General features: G+C 41.2%; 1 protein-coding gene across 3 annotated transcripts in view; it reads left to right on the top strand.

Annotated features, from left to right (window-relative positions):
- The first annotated feature begins 293 nt into the window (after positions 1-293).
- The window catches only part of SENP1 (SUMO specific peptidase 1), a 75,518-nt gene continuing 64,059 nt past the window's right edge, over positions 294-11,752 (top strand). The window contains exon 1 of one of the 3 annotated variants that reach the window (XM_027844408.1): positions 294-957. In XM_027844408.1, coding sequence (XP_027700209.1) covers positions 642-957 — 316 coding nt within the window. In that variant the 5' untranslated portion in view covers positions 294-641. Of the gene's footprint in view, positions 958-2,783; positions 2,819-11,752 lie in introns of those variants that run through there. The other 2 variants (XM_027844406.1, XM_027844407.1) reach the window with 2 other exon arrangements.

The following is an 11,752-nucleotide window of genomic DNA, read 5'->3' as shown; positions in this document are numbered from 1 at the left end:
CCAAATGGCTGTTCCCTGCCATGACTTGCATGACAATAAAGTTTTTACCTGACCTGTAACCTAAAATTACGACATGCGGGATACTACCTAATTGTATTATCTTGTCCATATTTCTCTATTACATCCAAAGGATAGTTTCAGAGATTTTGTCCATTTCTTTGCTGGAACCTAGGGATATCATAGCTACAGTATTTCTATTGTCTAACAATTTCCAAAAAAGGGAAATGAAGATAATGAAGAAAGAGGGAAGAAAAATACAACATGTCTCGTTGTTGCCAGGTTAACCTCAAAAAAATCACGATGGCTTAAGACAGGAAACTTATTTGGAGGAGGAAATAATTAAAAAAAAAAAAAGGTTAGGGAACTCCTGCTCTAGAACTGGGAAGTTTTTATTTGACCCCCACTCTCACTCGACCCCGACTCTGGGCCAGCAATGAGCGAGAGTCAGAGAAGGGCGCCGGCAGATCATAGCAAAGAGACCTCAGCGGCCATCAGTCCAACCCCTCATTTTACAAATGTGGAAACTGAGGCGCTGGGAGGGAAAGTGAAGGCCTTGGATTCCAACTTCGGAGACCTCTCAAGCTGAGGAGACGGGGCAACAATGAAAGAAACTCGTTTTCGGAGGATCCCCAAAGGAAACCATGCAGTCCCAATTCGATTTCTTCTTCGAGCAGCAGCTGCTTCTCTCTAGAGCTGATTTCATCCGAGCTTCCACTCCCCACGCACGCGCAGACGCTCAGCACGGCCCCCGCCGCAGCTCTTCACCCTCCGGGCTCTGTGTATTCCTCCTCAGCGGCTGCCCGGTCGTTGCCACCGCCTCTGCCGCCGCCGCCGCCGCTGCCACCGTCAAGGAAAGCTTCCGGTGCGACGGAGGTGGTTCCGGTTCGCAGCGGTTCCCGGGTTCTGTGTTCGGCTCCCGGCCGGAAACCCCCTCGCGTGGCGCCCGGTTCCGGTTCGGTGAGTGGCGGCGGGAAGCGGGAGGGGGAGCCAAAGGAAGCCGGGGCCCTTAGGCCGAGCCAGCCTTGGTCCGGACAAACGTGACTGAGGTGGGGCTGGGCGGAGGAGGCAGCGGCTCGGCCCCCCTCCTCCCTCGGGACCTGCCTCTTTCTCACCCCACCTCCCGCTCGGAACCCACCCCCCAGCGTCTCCCCCCGGCAGCCGTTAATCCTTGAGGCCTGTGGGGGGGGGGCGCGTCTCTATCCGCCGTCCTCCCTGGGGAGCACAGCCTGCGCCCCGCGGCTGAGGCCGCCCTCAGCACCCGCGCCTGCGGCAGACTGGGGGGGGGGGGGGTGGGGGCCCGCCCCCGCCCCCCGGGGGGGGCCCCCTTTCCCTGGGGGGGGGGGGGGGGGGGGGGGGTGGGGGGAGAAGGGAATCGAGGCGGCGGGGGGGTGCCAACCGCCTTGGAGCCTGGACGGGAGGCCGCTCAGGAGCATCTCCATGACACCACCCCCTCCCCCACCCCGGTCCATTGATCCCGCCTCTGCACCCTGATCTCGCTCCTCGTTAGCAACCCCCAGCTGTCACCGGAGTCACCACCTCCACGGCCACCGCTCGTGAAGAAGTCCCGACTGTTGGAGTCGGGTTTCCTTTAACTCCCCCCTCCCCTTTGTTTGCTCACCTGGTTCATTCCTCCTGGTTATTTCTCTAGGAGCTGTCACACTCAATCCCTTGAAGTCCCCAAACGTGCGCAGTACTGGAGAGATGCCCAGTTTCTTCTGACTTGAGCAGGAGGATGCCTATTTATTTATCAGTAGCTGTGCAGTGTATTCAGTATCTTCCTTTGCAATAACTTACACCCCTTTTATCACTTCCAAGCCAGCCTTATTGAAGACGCTTTGTACCATATTTGGTGCCGTTTATAAGGACATCAGCTGTCGTGGTCATTTTAAAAATTAGGTACAGAGCCTGGAATTCTATCCTTTCTCATCTACATCTCCTGGCCTCCTTGGCTTCCTTCAAATTCAAGCTAAAATCTTGCTTTCTACAAGAAGACTTTACTGATCCCCCTTATTGCTAGTGTTTTCCCTCTGTTAATTATCTCCAATTTATCCTGTCTTTATCATTGGAATATAGTTATTTCTATGTTGTTTCCCCATTAGACTATGAGCTCCTTGAGAAGTCAAAAGACTTTATTGTATCCGAAGGGCTTAGCACAGTGCCTGGCTCATAGTAGGCACTTAATGCTTGTTAACTAACTGGTGAGCCTTTCAAGGTTGTAAACAGGTTAGTTGGTTGAAGGACCATGATCACAGGTTGAATGGATTCTAGAACTTTTCATCTCTTAAATATTTGTAGCACATAAGAACTTTGAAATATAAATCATAGCAAGTTGAGAAATTGTATTTATAGTGAAACTTGAAGCATGTCTTTAAGCATGCTCTGGGCCTGCTCCCTTTTTTTTTCTCTCCTTGACACCTCTTGCTGTTCTACTCTTTGGGATGGGGAGAAATGATGGTAAATTCTATTCTGAAATCCTGAGGCCATTCCTTTCATTGCCTTCAACTAATTGCAAAACAGGTCTTGCTACTACCCATTTGATGAGATCTAAATCTTATGGTGGTGGTGGGAATGGAAATTAAAACATGTTCTACTGCTTCTTATTTTAGGTAATAGAACTGCTGGATATTGCTTTAAAGCTTAAAGCCTTCAGCTCTTTCTGCCCTTCCTTCATCCTGGCCTTTATTTGGAAGTAGCAATAATGTTGTTATTCTTTTGTTACATATCCTTTTCTTATGCTTTAGGAATCTAGAGACAGTAATAACATGTTTGAAACAGCTTTCCTCCTCTCTTCATCACCTTGATCCCCAACATTGAAGAGGTAAAATGTCATCCCAGATTTCATAGGCAACTTGCATTCAACATGTACAAAATTGAGTATTAGAATTAATTATTTGTGATATGTTTGGTAAAATTTGCATGTAAATCTATCTGGTCCTGGGATTTTTTTCTCATTTATGGCTTGTTTAATTTCTTTTTTTAAAGATAGGGTTATTTAAGTATTCTATTTCCTGAATGTACACAGAATGGAACTCATTGCTTTTCTCCCTCAGTCTGACCTTCTCCAGACTTAGCTGTTTCTGTTGAGAACACCATTAACATTACAATCACGAAGATTCATAACTTCAGAATCATCTTTGGTTTTACTCTCTCCTTCATATCCTATATCTAATCAGTTGCCAGATTTTCTTAATTCTTCCTGTACAACATTTTTTATCTGTTTCCTTCTCTTCACTCATATTGACTACCAGTCTAGTTTAGGCTCTTGTTGTTCAGTCATGTTTGATTCTTCCTGACAGTATGGTCCACGAGGTTTTTCATGGCAAAGATAATGGAGTGGTTTACCTTTTCCTTTTCTAGTGGATTAAGGCAAATAGAGGTTAAGTAACATGCCCACGGTCACACAACTAGTCACATAACATTCACTGAGCCACGTAGCTGCTTCCTAGGCAAACAGAGGTTAAGTGACTTGCCTAGGGTCACACAGCTAGTAAGTGTCTGAGGCTAAATTAGAACTCAGGTCTTCCTGACTCCAGGCTTCCTGCTCCATGGAGCCATCCAGCTGCCCCCAGTTTAGGGCCCTACTCATCTCTCATCTGGAGGATTTCAGTAGCCTTCTAAATGGTCTCCTTGCTTCCAGATTCTCTCCTATTCAATCCATGTTCTACACAGCTGCTAAAATGTTCTTCCTTAAGTGTAGACACGACCATGTCACTCTCTCATGCAAGAAGCTTCGTTGGCCATCTGTTGCCTCTATAGTAATGGGAAAATATTTTAGCCTGGCATTTTGAAGCCCTTCACAGTCTTGCTTCAGCTAATCTTTCCAAACTTATTTCACATTATCTCTGATTTACTCACCTTACATTTCAGTCAGGCTGGCCTACTTGTTATTCCTTGAACTTGGCATTCCAACCCCTACTCCTCTGTCTTTGACTTTGTCCTGTTTGGAGTGCCCTCTTTCTGCCTCCTTCTTAGAATCCTTAGTTTCCTTCAAAGTTTTTGTGTGAAGCCTTTGTGGATCTCCCACTTATTAGAACTCTAACCTTCTGCATGTAATATCTCCTAGTAGCATATGAGTTCCTTGAGTAAATATTTTTTGTTTTGACTTTTCTAACTTAGAGTAACTACTGCTGGATCTTATAGAACGGGAACTATACCCTGACAGTCCTGGGGAACACTGTCATCTAACTAGGAGGATCAGGTTCCTTGTTCTCACGTTCTTTGGCTCTTTAATAAACTCCCTCCCAGTGGTTGGTTTCCCAGAGACAGTTTTATTTATGGTTTGGTTTATAGCTAATGTCTGAGTCTCCTTAAATTGAAGAGTAAAGAAATACTCAATATACGATATGAATCTAATTTGGGACAGGTAGTTTTATTCCTATACACAGAGAAAGGCTAAATATAGAACCACAGAAAGCACTGTAAAACAATTTAAACAGAATTCAGTGACATAACTGTGGGTTACGATCTGCTGGGATGCTGATAGTTAATCCTTATTAAAACAGGAAATGCTGCTTATTAGCTATTTTACATTTTACCTTGGCTTAGTCCAGTCACCTTTACTGGTTAAACAGGTCAGGCTCTGCCCTGCTTCTACTGGTGGCTGTTCTCTCTAAGAGCACTAGAGTAGTTACTAAGAACTCCTCCCCTGATACCAGCCTGATCCTGCTGCAACCACAACCAACCATTCCAGGATATCCAGTTTGCAATGTCCAATAGGCAGTTGGTGATTCAGTTTGAAGTTCAGGGGAGGGTCTGGGGCTGGATATATAAATCATGAGTCATAAGTATAAAGATAATAATTAAATCCGTGGGAGCTGATGAAGTCACCAAGCGAAAGTATAGAGTAGGGACTATGACAGAGTCTTGGGGAACATATGCAGTTAAGGTGCATTGAATGATGATAGATCCACAAAGGAGGCTGTTAAGGAGTGGTTAAGCAGGAAGAGAGCCAGGAGAGAGCAGTGTCATGAAAGCCCTTCACTGTGCTTTTGAATGAGTATCTAGAAACAGGGTGGTCAGCAGTGTTAAAGGTAGCAGGTAGGTCAAGAAGCATGAGGATTGAAATAAGACCATATAATTTAGCAATTAAGAGATGATTAGCAACTTTGGAAAGTAGTTTCAATTGAGTGGTGAGTTCAGAAGTCGGATTGTAGTTGGTTGAGAAGGAAAGGGGTGGAGACAGCAAGTGTAGTTAGCTTTTTCTGGAAGTATGGCTGAGAAAGGGAGAGACATGTAATTATGAACTCTTGAGAGGATGGTAGGGTATGGTTTTTTGAAAGATTAGGGACACTTGGACACATATGAAGACAATAGGGAAGGAACTAGTAATTAGGTCAAGGATTAGAAAATGAAGAGATAACTGAGATTGACATCTGCTGGAGAAGACGAGAAGGGATAGGATCAAAGGCACACATAGAAGGGTTGGCTTCACCAAGGAGGAGGGCTACCTCAATATCAGATACTGGGGGAAAGGAGAGAGTGGAAATGGCTGTCTTCTTATTAATACATTTCCTCATAATTTTTCAGTGTCACCATCTTGATAACTAACTACTAAATAGCATTCTTCACAACCACCCTTCCCATTATATGTGTATATATTGTGCTTCTCCCCCCTACACATTCTGGTTACTTTATATGTATGCAACTTATTGCTTTTTTCCTCTTTTTCTTCGGCAGTATAAACATACCAGGATACTTGTCATACATATTCAAGAAGAAAGTTAAAGGGTTCCTTTATGTGAGTGAGTTATCAGTCATTCTTCTAAAAGGAAACTACTTCATATTTGTAAAATAAGGAGAAAGAATCACAGAGACTTAGAATGTCTGAACTAGAAATGACTTTAGATGCTACCTTGTTCAATTTCTACATTATATAGATAAGAAAACTGGATTTTGCAGAGGCTAAATTACTTTTTCAAAGTTGCATAGTAGTATGAGGTTGATAAGGCATTTGGATTTAGGTTGGTTTAATAATATGATACATAACTCTTATTTTTAAGGGGAGGTAGCATAGTGAATTGGGGGTGGCCTTTCAGGAGAATCCGAGTTCAAGTCCTGCTTCTGGCACATACTAGCTATGTGACTGTGAACGAGCCAGTGTCCCAAGTAATTCCCAGGAAACTCTAAGACTCTCCAAGTTACAGATATGTTGCCCATCTGCTTCAATGAAGGGAGTTGTGACACCAGAAATTCCTTATACCAGCGACCCGACTATCTCCTACTCTACAAAATCAAGCCAAACTTACTATTTTTGAATCTTTTTGTCATTCTCATATCTAGTCACTTGCCAGGTTTTGCTGTTCTCCTAAATATCTAGAATATGTCTTCTCCATTCGTAGTGCTGTCACCCTATCAGACCTTTATTACTTCTTGCATAGATTATCGTTATAGGCTTCTAAATGTTCTGGTATATCCAGTCTCTCTCCCCTCTATGCTTTACGTGACTTCTAGAATGAATATTAAAATACAGACGCCTTAGTTTGGCATTTAAAGCCCTTCACAAACAGGAAAAAGCTGACCTTTCCAGTCTTAGTCCACATTATTTTCCTTCTTGCACTCCATGTTCTAGTCAAATTGGCTGATTTGCTCTTCCCTAAATTTGGCCTTCCATCTCCTGCTTCCTTATGCCTTTGTATATGTGGTCTTCATATACTCTTTCTTCGCCTCTTACACCTCAGTTTTCTTCAAGGTTTAACTTAGGTACTGCCCCTTTTGTGCAGCCTCTCTTGATCTACTTAGTCTGTTTATTCCTTGTGTCTTCCCCTTGTGTGATCTCCTTGAAGATGGGAACAATTCTTTTTTTGGCTTTTGTTTTCTCAGAACCTAGCACAGAACTTTGTATGTAGTAGTAACTTAATAAAGCTGCTTTCTTTTTTTAAAATTGTTTTTATTTATTTCATGACACATTTCCCAATTACGTGTAAAACTTTTTTTAACAATCATTATAAAAAATTTTGAGTTCCAAATTTTCTCTCTCCTTCCCTCCTCTTTGAGAACGTAAGCAATTTGATATTGATTATACGTGTAAAGTCATGCAAAATATATTTCCATATCAGCCATGTCACTTAAGAAAGCATAAAATAGAACAATGTAAAAAAAGTATGCTTCAATCTGCATTCAGAGTTCATTAGTTTTTTCTTTGGAGGTAGATAGCATTTTTCATAATGGGTCTTTGGAATTGGGTCATGGGTCTTAGATCATTGTCTTGATTAGAGTAGTTAAGTCTTCCAGAGTTTATCATCTCTGTAATATTGCTATTAATGTATACTACATTCTCCTGGTTCTGCTCATTTCATTTTGCATGAATTCAAATAAATCTTCCCAGGTTTTTCAGAACCATGCTGCTCATCATTTCTCATAGCACAACAGTATTTCATCACAATCATATACCACAACCTGTTTGGCCATTCCCCAGTTGGTGGGCATCCCCTCAATTTCCAATTCTTTGCCACCGCAAACAGAGCTCCTGTAAATATTTCTGTATAAATAGGTTCTTTTCCTTTTTCTTTGATCTCTTTGGGATACGGACCTAGTAGTGGTGTTGCTGGGTCGAAGGGTATGCACAGTTTTATAGCCCTTTGGACGTAGTTCCAAATTATTCTTCTCCAAAGTGGTTGAACCAGTTCACAACTCCACCAGCAGTTCATTAGTATCCCAATTTTTCCATATCCCATCCAGCATTTGTCATTTTTGTTTTTCTGTCATGTTACCCAGTCTGATAGATATGAGGTGGTACCTCAGGGTTGTTTCAGTTTGCATTTCTCTAATCTATAGTGATTTAGAGCATTTTTTCATATATAGCTTTTATTTCTTCTTAATAAATACTTGATGTGAATGCCTTGTCTGGTCCAGTATACCTTGGACTAGTTCCTTGATGTCACCATGTCCTCTCTTGCCTCTCTGCAGTTGTGTAGGTCATCATACTCCATGCCTGAGACTCGTCCTTCACACATCTTCCTCTTGTCAACTTTCTCTTCTAAGTCCAGCTGAGGTGCCATCAACCCCTGGAAGTTTTCTCTGTCCTCTCCTATTCTCCAGCTAAAAGTGAGCTCTTCTCCTTCAAATTCTCTTATTTTTTTGCAATTTTCACATTCTACCCTGTAGCATACTTATTGTTCTACATACTATTTGATTGTAAGCTCCTTGAGGTTGGAGACTATGTTTGAAACTTACTTACCCTTAGCACATGGAAGATCATAATAAATGCTTACTGAATTAAACCCACCTGTCACCTCAGATGAAGTGTGTCTAAAACTGAAGTCATTGTGTCCCATAAGTCTGTCTCTCTTTGATATCTACATTTTCCTTTTCCTCACCTACATATCAAGTCAATTGCCAAGTCCTATTGATTCTACTTTACATGCATTTTACATTCACTTCCTCCTCTCCATTCCTACTGCAACTGCCTTAGTTAATGTCCTCATTTCTTCTCACTTAGACCGTGATAGCCTTTCAAGCTGTTTTCTTCTGTCTTCAGTCTATTCCTTCTCTAGTGCATCTTCTACCCTACTGCCCAAGTAATTTATTGAGTTCTAATGATCATGTCATTACTTAAACCTCTTCATTGACTCCCCATGCCTACTCAATGAACTATAAACTGATTCTAGAATTTAAAGCTCTCTACATGGAGGCTCGAACCTATTTTTCCAGCCTTCTCATTATTGCTTTTTCTAGCCAAACTGGACTACTTTCTACCCTCCAATTCACCACTTATTCTCATCCTGCCTGCAGGCCTTTACTCCTGTTGTCTGTCTCTCTCTTTACCCTCTTTGAATTAACTGTTTCCTCTCTTCCACCATCTCTGCCACGTCCGTCTTTTTTCATTGAAGCCCTAACTTCAAAGCCACATCTTCTATGAAGCCTTCCTTGACTACTTCTCCTTACTACTAATCCCTTCCCCCTTTCCTTCTCCCCACCAAATGAATATGATCTATTCCTTTTTTTCATTTCCAGTCTTTTTTAAAAATAGTATTTTATTTTTTTCTCCAATTACATGTAAAGATAGTTTTCAGCATTCATTTTTGTAAAATTTTGAGATTGAGATTTTTCTCCCTTCCCTCCCGCCTCCCTAAGACAGCAAGCAATCTGATATAGGTTATACATGTACAATCATGTTAAACATATTTCCACATTAGTCATGCTGTGAAAGAAGAATCAGAATAAAAGGGAAAAACCATGAGAAAGAAAAAAAACAAAAAAAGTGAAAATAGTACGCTTCAATTTGCATTCAGACTCCACAGTTCTTTCTCTGGATGTGGTTAGCATTTTCCATCACAGGTCTTTTGGAATCGTCTTGGATCAGAAAATGATCTATTCCTTAGAGGCATCATGGTATGGTAGAAAGAGACTGGAATCAGGAGAGACTTAGGTTCAAATCCTATTTCTGATACTTACTAACTTTGTGACCCTGGGTGAATAACTGAAACTATTTGTTCTTTTCTATTTACCTGAACTAATATATTTGGTCTCCCCAATCTGCTAACCTTTCTACTCTTATTGAGTTTTTAATTTTATACTTTTCCTTTTCTCCACTGCCTTGCCTCTCAAAGAGTACTCTGTACTAGATGCTTCCAAGTAAATCTGACTACTCCTAGGTCTGCTGTAATCTGTCTTCCTATCCCAATACTCCATAGAAATCATTCTCATTTTGTTAAAGGTCCAGTGACTCTCCTTCATTTTTCATCCTCTTTCACCTCTTTATAGCATTTGACACTTGTTGACCACTTTGTCCTCCTTTGGCATCTTTAAAAGTCTGGTTTTCCTCCTCTGACTACTCTTTTCCCTCTCACTGGTTTCTCCTAACCTGTTAAGTTGGACATTTTCCAAGATTCTTTGGCTTTCCCTTCTCTGTCTCTGCTCTCTCCTTTACTGATCTTATTTATTCACTCCCATAGCTCTTCTGTTCAGGTGTCTCCCATATCTATATGTTCAGCTCCAACTCTTCCCCAGAAACATTTCTACCCAAATGTTCTACATTCACCATATACAGAAAAGATTATATTACCCTCCAAAACCATTGGGGCAGCTAGGTGGCTTAGACTCAGGAGGACCCAAGTTCAAATTCGGCCTCAGATACTTACTGGCTGTGTGACTCTGGGCAAGTCACTTACACCTGTTTGCCTGCCTTTCCTCATCTGTAAAATGAGGTGGAGAAGGAAATGGCAAACCACTCCAGTATGTCTGCCAAGAAAACCCCAAATGGGGCCATGAAGAGTCGGACACAGCTGAACAACAACAACGGCAACAATAGCACCAGTCCCTGTTAATACTATTTCTGTCAATTGTACTAGCATTAATCGATTGTCTTTGGATTTTTTTTGACTCTTCTATTTCCCTTACCTTCCACATCCACTTAGTTGCCAAGGTATGCCAGTCTAAGCTAGTAGTGCAGTGGATAGAGTGGACATCGAGTCAGGAAGACCTGAGTTTGAATCCTGCCTCACACACTGACAAGCTGTGTGACTGGGCAAGTCACTTAACCTCCATTTGTCTCAGTTTCCTCTACTGTAAAATGGAGATAATAATACTATGAAATTTGACAGGTTGCTGCAAGGTTCTAATAAAACTTGGAAAACAAGGCAGTGTCAAATTGTGGAGGACCTTGAATGTTAGAAAAAAGAATTTGAACTTTATTTGATGGGCAGTGATTCCAGTCTCTTTCTACCACGCCATGATGCCTCTAAGGAATAGATTATTTTCTGATCCAAGACGATTCCAAAAGACCTGTGATGGAAAATGCTAACCACATCCAGAGAAAGAACTATGGAGTCTTAATGTAAAGTGCTTTGCAAATATTTAAGCCAATATAAATGCTAACTCTTTCACTCAAAGCTATTCCTTTCTTTCTCCTGTTGCCACCCTCTTGCTTGCCCTCCTTACCACCAGCCTAGACTTCTGCCATAAACTCCTCCATCATCTCCCAACCTCTAGTCTCCATCCGTCCCTTCAAAATCATTATTCACAACCTATTTAACTTGATGGATAAAGAAAATTAATTTATCTTTCTTCTACACAGATATGATTTGTTATTTTGTTGTTCAATACACTTTGGTCTTAGTTGCCTAGCTGAGTAAAGTCCAGGCAGTATAGCATGGCATTCCAAGAGGGAGACACCCTGAGGGAAATTGCAAAGTTTAGATAAGACCTAGTCTTGATTAAGCCACATCTACTGAGAATATGACCCAATACACAACAATAAGCAAAATATCAAACAATAATAAAAAATGTGAAACTTGAAAGCCTGAAGAATTATTCTGCCAAGTATAGACTATAATTAGAGAAGCACAATGCAAGGTCTTAAAAAGCTATGTGCTATTTTTGTTCTTTTGTCACTTTTAGTTTTATTGATATGTTTTGTTTTTATGTTACATGCATTTATTTATAATTTACTCCAACTTTATGAGAAGTTTCTTGTAACAAAGTAAAACAGTGAAGCAAAATTAGTAATACAGAGACTTCATCTGAGAGTGCATACAACATTCACATCTGTAGCATGTACCATATCTATTTTTAAAAAAATAGCAGATATGTATTTTCTCTTCTATTCCCACCCCATTGGGAAAAAAAAAAGAAAAAAGAAAAATTTCTTTTAACATATATGCATAGTCGTATGTCTTATTCTGCACCCCAAATCTATCACTTCTCTGTCATGGATAGCATGTTTCATCAATTCTTTGGAATCATGAATGGTCAGTGTATTAATCATAGTTCTTAAAGCTTTCAAAGTTGTTTCTTTTTATAGTATCATTGTCAT

Source organism: Vombatus ursinus, unplaced genomic scaffold (assembly GCF_900497805.2).
Source record: "Vombatus ursinus unplaced genomic scaffold, bare-nosed wombat genome assembly UNPS02014941.1, whole genome shotgun sequence".
NCBI classification, from domain to species: Eukaryota; Metazoa; Chordata; class Mammalia; order Diprotodontia; family Vombatidae; genus Vombatus; species Vombatus ursinus.
This window is presented reverse-complemented; position numbering and strand designations above follow the sequence as displayed.